Raw genomic sequence first — 16513 nt, 5'->3', positions numbered from 1 at the left:
AATTTGTTTACTCTGATTATGCATTTACATGTACATGTATTTATGACATGTCCATAAACCAAGTGGTTCTGAGCTAATGAACTACATAAACAGTATACTATACTTTACAAAATATCGGTTGTCGAGTGGGTCTTTGATAATTGGCCGTAGAGAACATTTATAACTTTATCTCGTCATTAATTACAATGAGTTAAAAAGTGTTTACCCTCACGCTCAATAAAACAAGGAAACAGCTGCATTTGTACTTAGCATATAGTTGGATGATTGACCATTAATGTTGTGTTGAATCCATCATTCAACAAACTCTGAGCGAAAAAACAAAGCCAGCATTAAGGAAAGATTGCAACTGGTATATCTCACATGAAGTAATTCATATATTTTTGAAAATGAAAGTACTTGTGCTTTTTTCCTGTAAATATATCTAATTTCAAACTACAAATGGTCGTCTATCTCGATAAGAATAATTATAGGAATAACAGTTATGTAGTCTGAAACGTGTAACATACATGTATACCATCTCCTATCCACATTAAATACAAGGGACTCCTCGACGCCTCTTATATATTTTTGTCCTGGTCCGCGCTTTTAACTTCCGTTTTCTTTAAAAGTTCTGGTTTGGACAAAAACCTGAGATGCCAACGTGTACCTGATAAGAAAACAATGACATTTAATTCAGTTTTTTAAACTTTAAAGTTTTGTTCAATGTCATTAAACCTGCAAGTATTTTACGATATGAAAAGAAATTTAAAGAAATTTACACTTAGCTATAAACCTACAATTTCAACCTCCTTTCATGAAGAGTAAAATCAAATAGTGGCTGTTACATATAAAATTTGCATTGCCATACAGTTTTGAAGCAAACAAGAAATCTAACTGGTTCTGGTAAAACGATTTTTGCGTTACATGTATTATCAAAATCAAGCTAGACAGCGGTTACAAAAATTTTGTGGTTTTAATTAATGCTTGATTTAAAAGTTGATGGAAATATACCAGACACCAGGAAGTACACGAAAACAGATAGATAATAAAACCTGCATGCTCAAGTATTTTCCCTTTCAAATTTCACGTAAGCAGTCAACAACAGAGATAAATGATTTGCTATTTTTAAAGCACAAACTCATGATTTTTCAGGAAATTATAAGCTATTGATAAAACAGTGACGTTGAGACCATGACACGGATCTGAATTTAAAATTCAAAGAAAACGACTGTTAAAATGTAACCATTTTTAAAGAAAATGGATGACCAATTAAACACGTACATCGGAGTTTGGAAAGTACTTATAGTACTTCTTACTGTAAAAGGTAATCAAAGGAAATTAATTTTCACAAGATTTTCCTGCATGTAATATCATCGGAGAAAAATATAACCGAAATGGGTTTTTTTTTCCAAAAAAAATTATTTGACTATATTCCATTGACTTCCAGCATCATGTTCCTATATCGTGGATCGACATGGGGTGGATGGTTCCATAGAATCCCCCGGCTTCCCCAAGAATTACCCTCACAACTCCAACATCACGTGGAGCACATATGGTCCACTAGACGCTATCTCTTTGTCGGTCACGATTGTTAAGTTTGATTTATTCAAGGATTCTGAATGCCATGATTTTCTTCAGGTATGGATTTTTATTCAAATAGTTTTATTTTTAAAATTCTTTTCAAAGATGTAAGGGTGAAATGCATAGACATTAATTTTTTTTAAAGATAAAAGTTTATAAAACTCCATCATTTCATCTGTGTTATTAAATTCCACCCTGATACTTGTATATATTACTTTTGATCTCCCCCTTCCAGTATACATGTAACTTATTAACTCACCACTATAGGAATAAAAGGTTTAGAGATCCCGCGCACCCCACCGTACAATATCATTGGCACCAGCTCAGCTATGGACACTGGTTTTACCCCCATCCCTTATGTTTCAGTTTTTCCAAATATTGGCTTCCCTCTCCATTTTATTCCAATTTCAATTAAAGCTTATCAATATGTATAATTTCAGAATTAAATTCAAGTGTTCAAACTTCCACTGCTATTATAAACGTTGTTTATCCATTATTCAATAATATAGTCGAATCCTAAAGTCTACAATAAGCCTCTGTTATTATGTAAAATATCATAAATCAGAAATAAATTATGTAATATAATAAAACATAGATTAAGACAGAATTTGATTTTACACATTTTCAAAATACTAATTCTTAAAAAAGAGGAAAGAGGAAATATATATATATGACGTAAAGGTGCCTGTGAGCGAAAGCGAACAGAGATAACAATGTGTGTAAGAAAAGAACAGGTTCATCGATCAAGCTCTACAGCTCTCTGCTGGCCAAAAGCATCCGATTCGTCGAAAAAATATATATATTATACATTAAAATGATCCATAATATGTAACATCTTCTTGATCAAACGGCAAAATACTATGCTTTTAAACAATCATTATCTGGGTAAATATATACCTTTCCTGCAAATATTAACAGATTTGGAGTGTAATTATGTCGTTGAATGTTTATCTTTGTCAGATAACGCAAGTGTACAACAACTCGGTTGTCTTTCGAGAATGTGGGACTCTTCCCGAGACTAACTTCATCATACTTGGCAACAAAATGCTGGTCACTTTTGTTTCAGATGGCAAAAATACAGCACCGGGTTTCAAATTGCGATGGAAAGGTAAGCTTTATTCATTTTAATTAAATCTCTTTGCATAAGATATATCTAGAAACTCTGGTCCATCGAACTTCTTCGAAAGTAGAATCCAGAAACCAAATAACTTCTGGTAATAAAAAAAAGGCAATGGATGCTAAGCATGTACCTTTTTTTATTTGTTCTATTAGTCAGAGATTATAAAAAAGAAAATAGAGACCCGATCGTAGTTATAAATAGTTGTCTGCCGACGCCATCTACGACTGGGTCACTGGTGTCCATCGACTCAAAGTATGAGACGGCGTCAGAAAACCTAACGGAGCCGAAAGAGAAAAAGTACTGCCAGACCCCACCATTTGGTAACCATGGTAATAGCCGTTCATTTTTTAAACACTCGTATATTCCCTCTCCCTTTCCTGTGCCTAGCATAAATCGTATTCTGCATGGTCCTAAGATCATTAAAACGAGACAAGACTTGTGTCAAATTTAAAAGAGAAAATTTTATCTTGAATTTTTTTTCTTTTTAAATGTCAGAACGTTAAAATTTTCTATACTGTTCACATACAAAAGTATGGTGAAAAATTGGTTTTGTTTTTAAGATTATTTAAGAAATTATAATTAATTGAAAACCTGACCTAGATAAACCAATAACTTTATATACAAGTATAATATGACATACTCAAACACTACAGCGGTTGGTACATGAACAGTATGATTTTTTTCTTTGAAAACACTCGAGAGTCATGCATTAAATCAATTTAGACCCATGGATTTTGTTTATAGGACTGTAAAGGAGAAAGGTGTCTTCAATCTGTTCTACTTTGAACCCAATTTAAAGAATTATTGTTGTCTTTTATATCTAGATTACTAGATACTTTATTTCCAAATTCTGGGCCCTTTTGGGCATATAGGTATTTTTCACAAAATTTAAAAATAATGATAAAAAAATATTTTGAACCATTTCAACATTGTACTTAATTGTTTTTCAAACAGGAACTTATTATATCCATATAATAGGATAATAATCAATAATTGACGATAAAATTATTAAAAGTCTGGAATTTGAACCGGGATACATTTTAATTTTGTAACCACGTCCTTAAACTTTAGCTCTGAATTGTTGTCACGAAAAAAGGGTGGATCCACATTTCCATTAATGTCTAAAAATAAAGATTTAAATGTTGTTATTATTATTGACCAGGATGTGGAGGTAAGGTGGAGGGGTTGAATATCATGTACCAAAATAATGTTATATTTCATCAATTATTATTGTTTCATTATGATCTGTGAAATGAACACCAAATACGGATTGCTCATTATCAATAAGTCTTTCTGCGTCTCAGTTGGCAATCTACATGGTTGACTAGATAAATCATGAATACTTAATCTTGTGTCTAAAGGCGAGAATAACGGGGCCGTTTTTTAGTTGGACTTTCACGACTTCATATATTGCTTGGAAAAGACTACCAATTATTTTCTCATATACAATGTACCTCTATTCAAACCTTAATCCTTCTCGCGACTTTTTTTTATCAAACTTTTGGCTATATATTTGATATCATTTTAACCTTTTCAGAAAATAACAAAAATAGGGTCCAGTGTTGCAACAATCCGCAATAAGTGACACTCTGCATAAAAAAAGTCCACTCCTGCATTGCATTGTTTATTTGCTAAAATTCATATGATTTGTAGGCAGTTGTAACATATGTACATAATTATAAACATATTACGCTACACTCTATCTAAGCAGAAACACACGTACGCGTGTCATTATTAACGTTATACAATATTCAAAAAAATTATTATTCGTACATATACATTCATAGGAGGAGATATCCTGTAAATCAATAAAACAAATAGTTATGTAAAAAGTAATAATGATAATACATTAATTAGTTGTACGAGAATTCTGACATTCCCGCAGATACATTGCGAGATGGCACAATTCTTTGCGATTATAAATGGCAACAGGTTGAACTTACTTAAACCTTAAAATATGAAGGACAAGTCCAGTAATATTTTTTTTAATTAAATACACTTAAAAATTTATGAAAAGGACAGATAAGTATAAAATGGAATTCATCATCGACCTCATCTAAATTACAATATTTGCAGATACGCATCGATCTGACAGTTCCATAAATAATAATGGCCTTGCTCCATAAAAAAAGTTTTTGCGATGACAGTCTATATTTTGCTAAAAGGGCAGAAAGGTGTTCCGGAATATTTTTACGCAAATAAAATTGTAAGGAAAAAGTGTCATGCAGATACTTGTACAGTAAACATTTAGAGGATGACTCGAAAAATGCGTCTCTTTCCTGTATAAACAAAACCAGAAAACCGCTGCTATACATTTTGTCAGAAAACAATAGTGTTAGCCACATTCTGTGAAAGCCAGACTTCATGCATACCCAGAGGAACTAATAATTCTCTGGTATCAACTGTGAGACCATTCCTTGATATATATTGCATAATATACAATTTTAATCAATTTTAACCAATACTTAATGACGCGCAATTTACGTATAATACTCATGGGTAGACAACCTAACTCTGAATAAACCATGAAGTTTGACGTACATTTTTTATCTTTCAAAATTCTTTTATAAAAGTTTGTGTGAACTTGTTTTATTTCGTCACCAGAATGAAACCCTCATATCTCGAAGCCATAGTAAACAACGCTAGATACATATGTATCGAAAATGCTTAATATAGTCAAAATATTTCAATAAGTTTCATTACATACTTTCAGAATACCAAACATACATTTCCTACCCTGCATTGCAATTGTTTTCTGTGGAACATTCAAATTCTTATATAGATTAAGGTTGATTCCTAAAAAATTGAAACAATTAACAACCTCAACATGCTTTTGGTCATAAGTCCAGACATCATTTTTACACATTCCGCCCGCGTGTTGAAAAACAACCATTTTTGTTTTTTCGGTGTTCACGCCCATATTCCAATCATTATTAAATTGATACAGTTGAATTAACATACCCTGTAGACTCTCTTGTTAATTAGCTGTTAGCACAGTGTCATCAGCATACAGAAAAAGAAAAAGTGAAAGGTCTCTTAAGTCTACAGGTTCACAACAACTTCGTATAAGATCCATTTCAAAATCATCAATATATACTGAAAAAGGAAAAGGAAACAAAGCCTCTCCTTGCGTAAGTCCAGTTGTAGACGAAAGATATTTTAACTCACAATGAAAATCCTTAAGAATGCTTAACAACTTTCCCGTGACACTTTTCTATGCTATGATCAACAAAACAAAAATATCATTACTTTTTCTTCTTCAAATACTAAATTCGTAAGTGCCTACAATCTCCCCTGACACGTTTATATTTACTGCAATATTCCCCCATCCCAACATTTTTTGAAACATTTAATTATATTTTGGCTTTTAAATGAAAATAACGATATATCTGAATTAAGCCAATCGCGTAACTCCTAACTATTTATTCCTCTTTACATTGTTTTATAACATTCTCTGATGTAAACATCCGGAGATTTGGTACTCTCATTTCTTTATGCTGTACTACGTTTCATATCTTTGAGCTTAGAAATTTTTTCATTAAAAATAATTTTTCCGTTATCAATTACATTAAATACAAAAAAAAAAGTTATCCAAAATATTTTTCTGAAATGTATACATTCTATACGTAACCGATCTGAAAAAAATATCTAAATATCAATAAATGTATTTTCTTTTAAAAAACAAACAAACAAAAAAACAACCCCAAATACTCACCTATTTCAATATGTCAGACATATTGTATATATAGTTATATTAATCTCAAATGTATATTAATGATATCAATCTTATTATTAAATCTTATAAACTAATCATGTTTGTATTTCATGTTACCTTATACACATTATAGCTTTACTAAAAGACTTCATCATCGGCACCCTTTCCATAGCACTGGTTGGCGTATCGACGATACTGTGTGTTCAATGCAAAAGAAGGTATGATAACAAACAATTATAAGATTGTATTATTATTTCATCATTGACTGGATTATTTTACTTGCTCGGGGTTTCTTTTTTGGAAAATTGTGAGTCTGACAATGTTTGCATTTTTATAACGACCACGACTTATTACATGTAAAAGGGCTAGATTGCTGTAGCTATTATTAGAATATATCTACATCCTAAGTGTTCCCTATAAAAGTTTTAAGAAATTATTCAAAGTTCAAACCTTAAATATATTATCAAACACTTGTAATACAGTCATGAATTAAAAAAAAATCATATTCAACATTTTAAAGATTGATCTGATAGGCAATTGTTGAGCATTCAGCTTCCATATTATTGTTGTTGTCGTTTGCTTTGCTTGGTTTCGGTAAAAAGTCTTTATATCTATAATATATCAATTTAAACGTCATTGTTCATTTACTGCTGAAGAAAAGTTTGATATATTTACTACTACTTTGCTCTATTTGTCTCTGAATAACAATCAAGGCATTCATATGTATCATTTGATTTATTTGGATGGTGGTTTTCTTTTGAATGGAAAAAATATCTATTTATTTATTTTCACAGAACTATGGAAAAGAAAAGTGACTCATATGATGCAATTTCTTCTCTACTGAGTGACATTGATTTACCTCTACAAGAAAATATGGATGTCTTACTGAGAGCTATTTCTGTTTCTACAAGATCAGCAGTACCCGAAGATCCAATATATGATAATGTGGCAAATGAGTGCGACTATGAGAATGCAGAATCGTTCAGAAAATCTCAATCATACATAGATGTGGATGAACTGGAACAAAAGGCTATGTATCTCAACTATGACCAGATGCAAACACCCCCTTCAGAAAATTTCAAGAATATATTAAACAGTCACCAAAAGAAAATTGGAAGCAAAAAATCATCTACCCTGCATTCATATATTGACGTCATCGGCGAGCTTGCGGAAGCAGGGGCTTTCCATTCTGATAGCATGACGTCATCAGGATATTCAAAACCAAGTCAAGATGTTTTAATGCAATTGAAGGAAGTATTGAAAATACCGAAAAAGAAAAGTGTAACCCAGGAGATGTCTTAGCATGAGTTGAATACCATTTAAACTTACTTTCAAGGGAACGAAATTTAAATCAAATCACCTGTTGAATTCTAATTTTACACTGGGATTTGTCTTGCGATGTCTTCCATGACTTATTAGCCCTTTGTCTTGACAACCGCGTTCTTTTCCAAAAGGACCAAACATTTGTAACCAGTCTTCTATCATAGTTTACGAAACGCTGTTAACTAACTTTTACTAATTGGTTAGCAGCAACTAATTTTCGTGATCAAGAATGGTGATTATCTTGAACGTACTCTAAAATGTCGAAACATTTTTCGACTGGTTCACGGCGAGTAATTTTCGTTATCAAGAATGGTGATTATCTTGAACGTACTCTAAAATGTCGAAACATTTTACAACTGGTTCACGGCGAGTAATTTTTGCGGCGACATGGCTCGAAAAAAGTTCTCGCGAGAGACCAAAAGTACATGGTTGTTCAAAGTAGTTGATCTTGCTCTGACCTGATGTCACCATAGTATTCCACATTACTGCAAAACACTTAAAAACTGTCCAAACATTTTTTCATAGTCGTTAAATTAATGATTACCATTATAAGTCTAACCCATTAACAACGTATCATCTTCTGTCATGCATAGGTGATGACCGATTGGCTGAATTTGTTATATATACGATTGTCACGTATAAAATGACTGTAAGAATAACCTCATCTTTCTTTCATAGTCTGAAGATTGTTCTAATAAAGGAACTTCGTATGTCCGATGTAATGCAGTATAACATTATTTTTAAATGAATTGATTCTATTTGATTTTGTAATTGTTTCTCAATTTTATACTTTAATATTGTGTGATATCTAATTATTCTGCTTGTTTTAAAACATAATTATCTGAATTCAATCATTTACTTTTCTTATTATAATATACCATGATTGGTATCTATAGTATGATAAGTATAAATATCTTTTTTGAATCTGGGATATTGTTATGGCCGACTACTGATAATAGAATTATTTATTTTCTTTTTTGGTATATTCACAGACCTGAAACAAGTGTTTGACAGCCATTTTACTCAACATTATCGGAATGATTTTCTTAAACCAAATAACAAGGAAATGTATTTTTCATCTTTAATAAAATACATGCATCATATTGTACTGTGTTTTGATTAAAATCAACTTTCCTCACATGTATACATATATTTTTCGACTTTTATAAAACATAATTGACAAAGGATTTTACGCACTTTGAAAAAATTGTTCAAAGTGCGTTGCCACAAAGGACCTATCATTGTTTTTGTATCAAATTGCTTTCACAATACCACTTGCATGTAATATGGAGCTTTTCATAACGTGTTTAACTTCAAAGCTAAACATGGTGTTATCTAAGGAATGATGCTGAGAAATATGTTTTATCAATTAGCTTTGTGACTTATAAACTTTTCTCAGAAACTCGGTCAACTCAGTTTGAGATAAATGAAAGAAATAAATTCCTATTTTTTAATCTAATCCGTTATTGGATAATATACGCCTATTTTAATGAGTTAAAGCACACACACACATGTTCATGATCAGATCTACCTGAATTGTATAAATACATGTGTATAGATTAAAATATGCATTGAAAAAAAAGCGCTGTTTTAAGCCATTTCATTTAACGTTAGATTGAGGTTTTACTTGCTTGACTTTTTTAAAAATTAAATTCACAGCAGAAATGGCAGTGTGTAGGAACCAAACTACCTTAGAGTTCTAATGGTATTATAACAATTTCTTAAATGATAAACCGATATGGGTCCACTTTGGGGGAAAATTCACTGATATTTTCACTAACAAACTCATATAAACTGAGAGAAAAATATTTTTGAAAATGCATTTGACATGCAAAGAATTAATTCATAATTGTTCACACTCTGATTTCCTTTCGTTTTCCTCAAAAATAGTTTTCGTTATTAAAATTTGATCTAAAGTACAGTCGGCACCATTCAAATTCTAAACCATTATCAATTAGTGTTGAAGTGAAAACATGTGACGCTCTTAATAATGGCAAATACGTGTTTTATTTTCATGAAATTAAAAAATATTTTTTTATTGAGTTTTTCATTTCACAACATATGTACATATATGACATAATAGGTGATTGGTGCATTTGTAGAAAAATATTATATATTCTTAAAGCTATTTCTACATAATAGCTTTAAAAAAATTTAACTATATATGGAATATAAATACTCTTGTTTGAAAAAAAAATTTCTGACAGGAAGTCCTTAGCCATAACACCATATCGGAAATCAATATTTTAGAGTCGAACGACCAATTAAGAGTTATAGTGATTTCGAGGTTTTTCTGATTATTCCAAAATATCAACAGATCTTTATGCTGCTTAGCTGATGAAATGTCTCACCAATTTGTCTTCCAACTGCTGCCTCTTTGTCTGATTCTATTTGGACACTACTGCTCACAGGCTGACGACTGTGATTGGTCTACATGGACAGATTTGGACAGTGATAACATGCAACACCGTGTGAAGGATTGCGGCAACGGTAGTGTCCAAATAGAAACTCGTCATTGCAAACACAGATTATATGATATACCTAATGGTGAGAATCTATAATATTTGGACTTCTTTTTCTATGATACAGTTGTTTTTGGATAAAAGATGATATTTTTGTCGAGCACTATTTACGTTTTCGAGTTGCTTGCAATGCGCCAGATTTAATACGAAGTTATCAATGTTCATTTTTCATCTCGTGCCTTTTCTCCATTTTGGGGAATAGCAGTTTTGCTTCGTTTTTTTCCAGTGCTGATTGGATAATCATATACATGTATTTTATCTTTTGTGTACACAAGATGGGTATTTATTTTATTTTGCTTTAAAAGGCTTTCAAGTTTGAAAAGCATGTTACATTAGTTCGTTTTAATGGCTAGAAATGAATGCAAGTTTCTTCTTAAATGAATAAATTGAAGGTTAGTTGGATAATAAAGCAATATGATTAGAAACAATATATATTTTCGAAATAGAGATATTGAATTTTCAATTTCTTTAGTTACAGAGCATGAAATACAAAACAAACTACCAATTGTAATATATAGATGTCCGAAGACTGCAGCCACCCCTGGTCTCTACCATTCATATGAACGAAAAATCGATTTAGCGTCAGAGGTTCCAATTGAAACTAGGGAGACACCAGCAATTCCCATTGTAATCAATGACAGTGACACAGAAATTTCAATTTGGGACAGAAATCCGAAACTTAACCAAACAAAACTGATTGGTAGGGAATTAATAGATTAAATAAAATTTACTTGAACGTTATATCTTGCTCAGAATGTTAGATAAATTGTGTATACTCTAGTCTGTATTAAATTTAATTGAAAGCCTTTTTTGTATTGTGGATGTAAAGATCTATAGATTTCATACATTTTAATTTGTATACATGCGTTTATTACAGAAATGTTAAAAAACATCATCATTGGGGCCCTTTCATTAGCCCTTATTGGGGTATCCACGATGTTGTGTATTCAATGTAAGAAAAGGTACGATTGTCTTAAAATAATTTTTTGGGCACAAGTTTCCTTTGAATATGTTTTTACGGAGTATTTGCTATTTTCGTGAGTGATTAGTTAATACAATTTATAAGAAATACTGGAAACTTGTATTATCTTCAATTAATGCCTATCAAATGGAAAATGTCTTCATCAATATGTGTCCTAGAAACACCATGTCCTTGACAAAAGGTAGAAACATATATTTTCTGTAGGTCTTTCTATTTGTCTGTCCGTCGTTTTGTTTGTCAGTTAGCCAATTGAATTATATTTTCCAAACTTTAGTATACAATTCTTTAAAAATACATTCGTGAGCGCATTACCTATTTGAAATAATTATATAGCATATTTATTGCGGGGAAATCAACTGTTGTTTTTTTTCACAGAACATCGGTAATTAAACGGGACTCTTGTGCTCTGAGTGAGATGGAGTTTCGTTCCCGACAACGTAGTGAACGCACTAGAAGTACAACATCTTCTGGGTATGCAATACCGAAAATACGGTCGATTATCTCATCTGGAGATTCGACATACAATAGGTTGAACGAATGCAACTACATGAACACATCATTTATGACAGAAAGTCAGTCTCCTTCGTTCATCGATGACGAACAGTTGGATGAAAACTCTGCAGTGATGCAAAGTGCAAAAATGCAAGTAATTTTCGAGAAAATGGCAAATGGCCACCAAGAAAACACTGGATCCATGGATTCCACTTCTACGTCACATTCTTACATTGATGTGGTCGAGGGAGGATGGAGAAGTTTACTCTCTGATAGTCTGACGTCGTCGGGATATACAAAACCAAACCAAGATATCAGGAAACAGTTGAATGACGTTTTGAAGAAGATACCCAAAAGTAGGAGAAAAGTTTCCCGCTAAGAGCGTATGTGTTAGCTATTTTTGAACTGGAATTTCCCAGTGTGGTCAAAGTTGTAGAAGTTTAACTAAACGAAGAGGAAAACAAATCCGAAGTTATCAACACACCATCCTTCATGATTTTCTGAAACTGAAAAAAAACCCCACATTTTTCTGTTTTAAATTGGCACTGGTTGTTCTCTCACAACTCTTCAGTACATGTTGATCTTCAAGAGTGTATGTCAATCGGTGATTGGTTGTTTTCCTCCAAACAAGGAACACACTGTCTCTGTCTCCTCTTCCATGTTTCGAGTTTCAAATCTACAGCAAGATACCGGTAGTAATCATTAAAACATTCTAACAATGAGGACCTAATTTTGTGTTTAATTGCAAATCATTAACATTATAATTGCAAAAACTAGGCTTGACTGTACATATTTGTATTGTAAATATTTGAAATTTCAAATGCTCCATGCGTCAACATAGCTGTTATGCCACAAAAACTCAATTGTTACATCAATTAGATGACCCGGTGATTCAGTCTGTTTTAGGTGTTCTGCTCAAACAATGTATTTAATATTTTATCGACCTATCATTGTTCTTTTTTTTGGCATGTAAAGTATTTCAACATTGTTTCCAATGAGTTGATTACTAACTGTGTTCATTCAGATCATCGCCTTTTTGGAATTTGTTTGAAACTGATTGAAAATTTTCAAAACTATTAAAATACTAGTACAATAAATTATTTTTTAAACTTAAATGCAGACAAAAAAACAGCAATTAATTCTTATTTTGATCAATCTTTTATACAATAAAATAAAATATATTTTGTGTATATATATATATATATATATATATATATATATATATATATATATATATATATATATATATATAATCCAAAATGAGTAAAGTTAATCCACACAAGTAATAAATAATAAAAAATAAAAAATAATAAAAAAATAACAAATAACAAATGAATCGGCTTTCTGTTATTTTTTATTATTTTTATGTATATCTTTATCATTCACTATGGGCAGGTATATGTTTTGAGAGTTATTGCAATGTTTGTGCTTATTATATGTATATATCTATGCAATGTGTATCGTCCCGATCCTCTCAAATTGTCGTTTAACTGCATTCCACCTGTATCTCAAACGACCGTGTAGTGAGCGACCAGCGCGCTAGTTTCTCTTCGTCATCGAAAGCAAGATTTTTTGTCTTGCTTAGATGGCCCAGTGCTTAGCGCGGTGGCCGCTCACTGCTAGGAGAATGGGTTCCAGAGGTCGTGAGTTCAAGACCCGGCCGGGGCGGAGGTGGAGCTCCAAAAAGGTGAATTTCTCTGTGCTTTATATATATATATATATATATATATATATAACTATTTTTTTCATTATAAATGTTTAAACACAGTATATTAAAAATCATAGTTTTTTATTGTATAAATGATTGATCAAAATAAGAAACCATAAAAGAATTAAAAAGTATGCTTTTAAAAAAATAGAAGTCATAGCCATTGTTGTTTATTCAAAATCACCGATGAATCATGCCCTTCACATGTATTAAAATTAATTGCTGTTTTTTGCCTGCATTTAAGAGAAATAATTATTGTATTTTAATAGTTTTGAAAATTTTCAATCATTTTCAAACAAATTCTAAAATCTTTTACGTATTACACAAACATAGCGTTGCGTAATACCATTATCCCATTGGTTCTTCCTCTCTAGTTTTGATAGTTTTGACAGCTCTTAAAAAGCAATTGATTCTGTATAGAATTGTGGAAATATTTATTTAATCAATTAGATATCTTAAAAGGTTTCAAAACTGGTGACTTCGAGTTGCTAAAATTTTGGAGGTACTTGAAATGCACCGTCCCATTTATAGAGGAGTGGTTTTAAAACACAGTCAAGTTTCTTCATCTTCTCAAATCTATAGTTTACAAATTGTATGGTAGGGTAATAAAATCTGCCGCTTTGGGCATGCACGCCAAACTCGAATAAGTCATCTTAAACACTTGATAGTTGAATCACCATCGACCATCCTAATCGACTAACCTATCGAGTACATGCAGTATGACAATGTACGAATAGGTGTTTATAAGTGTCCTAGATACAGCCGTTCTGTCAACAGCTAAACACCACGAAAATCTATGTGCTACAGCAATCCCAATGCCTTTCGGAGATACAATCTCAAAGTAATTCACAGTTTTTTTTATCTGGTGAAAAAATGAATTGAAATAAGGCCTTTATATCTGATAAGGAAATGTCGAAATATATACTTAGTATCTAATTTTTGAAAATACATATGACTTTGATCAGCACAACAAATGTCGTTAATTTTTCAGTCTTATTAGATTTAGTTGGTTGATGTGTCGTGGAATTACATCCTATCTTTGACTGATTTCCGCTATATCAAGGAGGCTGCATAGTGAACAAATTAACAATTAGATATACCATAAACTTCAACAAACGATATTTTTGTCCATTTACTTACATTTAGTAAAGAACAAAATAAGAAAATCCAAACTTTATGCTTTAAAAAATATCATTGTTCTATATCTCTTCTTTTTTAGGAAATTTTAATAGTCTGGAATTGGCAACATGCCCACAACCATCGATCCCTCTCATGTCACTAGTTGCTTTCATCGTGTTTCTTGCTGGGCTGCTTTCTGGCATGAAAGACAAAATTGGTAATAGTGCTTCACGGAGAAACATTAACAAAAACAAATGATAGATAAACTTGTCTCATTTTATCGAAATATGTTCCTGCAATTAAAGCAATAATCAACATTCCATTCTATATGAATATGGCGTAAAAAAGTTGTGACTCGTCTGGCTAAAACTTTCTTTTCCCACTGTTGAACGGAACTTGTAATAAGGTGAATAGAGGGTTTTTTTAAAATAAGAAATAGCATCTTTACTCAGCAGATGTAAAGGTTATTAAATTTTTGGTGATGATAATTAGTTTAAGATCCCGAAAAAACCAAATAATTATCATTCAGATTCAAAATTCTCTATTACCCTATAGATAACAATATTTGTTTTGTTGATTCCATACTCAAAGAATCAGGGTTTTTAGGCATATTTTATATTATCAATTTGGCATTTTAAAATCGCTTCGGCTGTGGTCTGCTTTTATCTGCATGTTTGTATACAAACAAAAATATCACACGTTATGATATCAGTCACCCCTTGGTACTTCCTCTTCACAGAACTGAACCTTTTTTTTTTTACATCACTCAAACACGGAAATACAAATGTGGAAATCAACGACAACATATCAAGTGCATCTAGTAAGCGGTTCCTTTAAAAGGGTATTTTTAATCTACAGAGTTAAAGGTACATGTGTGCCGCACTTTTCATATACACGTGTACCTTTTGAACGAGCATCAGCTGAGTGTTTGCATGATCTCAGTACACATAACTTGACAGTGTGAGAGTTACTCTACAATTGGGTCATAAATGTAATTTTCACGATATGCAACATACCAAATAGTGTAAGGTCACCATTGCCACTGAAACATACACGTCAATTTTTCAACTTCTTGTAAAATTTACCATTTACCATTTTGGAATTCATTTGACGTTCTCGTGATATTTGTTATGTCGTATTTTGGCAGTATTTTTGATAGAATTGAGAAAAATCAAGAGTAATAGTGATCAAAATAAAATCAAAGTGTAACTTAGACAAACATTATTGTTTTCATTGTAAAAAACCCAATTACCAGTATGACCGCGACATAGCAATAATAGAAGCTTGCGATGTAATATACTCTTCTACGCTATGAAACACCGTGAATGTTAATAAAGTATATGAGGTAACATGTATTTTTATTGTTTATTTTACAAAAAAAAAGTACTTCACAAAACGGTGGCATTATTGATGCTACACTATACAATACAAATAAAAAGTAAACGTAGACACGTGTTTATGATTTCTTTTTCTTTTCATGTAGAAGAAATGATACTGTTCTTTCCTTATCATAGGTGGTGGTAATATCGGGTCGGTGTAGCTTCTATCTTATATTAGTATCTTATTTTCGCTCCAAACCTATCATTATACGAACATTCTCTGAAGAGCTTGCAACAACGGAATGATTAATAATAACTTATTAATATGCAATAGTAAACAAATAAAGTTTTGAATAATTTCACAATTGATTCGGTCAGAGGCAAATGTCTGTTGGTCAATGCGGTCAGTCCATTTCTTCAGCTTTTAATTACTGTACCCATTTCCTTCCTTGTAGACATTCATCTGAATGAACCTCATTTTTCACCAGTTATATTGTTAAAAACACTCCTATATATATATATATATATATATATATATATATATATATATATATATATATATATATATATATATATATATATATATAAAGCACTGAAAATGGCTAACGAGACGAACAATAGAAATTGTTCTTCAGGACCAAGAAATAAATTAC

General features: G+C 31.6%; 2 protein-coding genes across 3 annotated transcripts; both read left to right on the top strand.

Annotated features, from left to right (window-relative positions):
• Positions 1–1047: 1047 nt before the first annotated feature.
• Positions 1048–8821, top strand: LOC105332631 (uncharacterized). Its single transcript, XM_034476822.2, has 6 exons — positions 1048–1303; positions 1427–1617; positions 2521–2668; positions 2833–3009; positions 6529–6613; positions 7190–8821. Exons 1-6 carry the CDS (start codon positions 1237–1239, stop codon positions 7695–7697), a joined length of 1176 nt encoding a protein of 391 aa, XP_034332713.2. The 5' UTR covers positions 1048–1236; the 3' UTR covers positions 7698–8821.
• A 1009-nt stretch (positions 8822–9830) lies between these two features.
• LOC136275776 (uncharacterized) lies at positions 9831–12836 on the top strand. 2 transcript variants are annotated; one of them, XM_066085744.1, is made up of 4 exons: positions 9831–10265; positions 10719–10940; positions 11118–11202; positions 11598–12836. In XM_066085744.1, the coding sequence occupies exons 1-4, from the start codon at positions 10061–10063 to the stop codon at positions 12091–12093; spliced, it is 1008 nt and encodes a 335-aa protein (XP_065941816.1). In that variant the 5' UTR covers positions 9831–10060; the 3' UTR covers positions 12094–12836. The 2 variants fall into 2 exon arrangements, with proteins under 2 accessions (XP_065941816.1, XP_065941815.1); XM_066085743.1 differs by having other exon boundaries at positions 9832–10265; positions 10713–10940.
• The last annotated feature ends 3677 nt before the right edge of the window (positions 12837–16513 follow it).

Source organism: Magallana gigas, chromosome 5 (assembly GCF_963853765.1).
Source record: "Magallana gigas chromosome 5, xbMagGiga1.1, whole genome shotgun sequence".
NCBI lineage: Eukaryota > Metazoa > Mollusca > Bivalvia > Ostreida > Ostreidae > Magallana > Magallana gigas.
This window is presented reverse-complemented; position numbering and strand designations above follow the sequence as displayed.

Bases quoted from the DNA above. Each gene is read 5' to 3' on its own strand.
- LOC105332631 (XM_034476822.2), top strand. From the start codon at position 1,237: ATGGATGACCAATTAAACACGTACATCGGAGTTTGGAAAGTACTTATA. The intron at 1,618-2,520 runs GTATGGATTTTT...TATCTTTGTCAG, and splicing joins AATGCCATGATTTTCTTCAG to ATAACGCAAGTGTACAACAA. The intron at 2,669-2,832 runs GTAAGCTTTATT...TTGTTCTATTAG, and splicing joins TTTCAAATTGCGATGGAAAG to TCAGAGATTATAAAAAAGAA.
- LOC136275776 (XM_066085743.1), top strand. From the start codon at position 10,061: ATGTCTCACCAATTTGTCTTCCAACTGCTGCCTCTTTGTCTGATTCTA. The intron at 10,941-11,117 runs GTAGGGAATTAA...CGTTTATTACAG, and splicing joins TAACCAAACAAAACTGATTG to AAATGTTAAAAAACATCATC. The intron at 11,203-11,597 runs GTACGATTGTCT...TTTTTTTCACAG, and splicing joins TGTATTCAATGTAAGAAAAG to AACATCGGTAATTAAACGGG.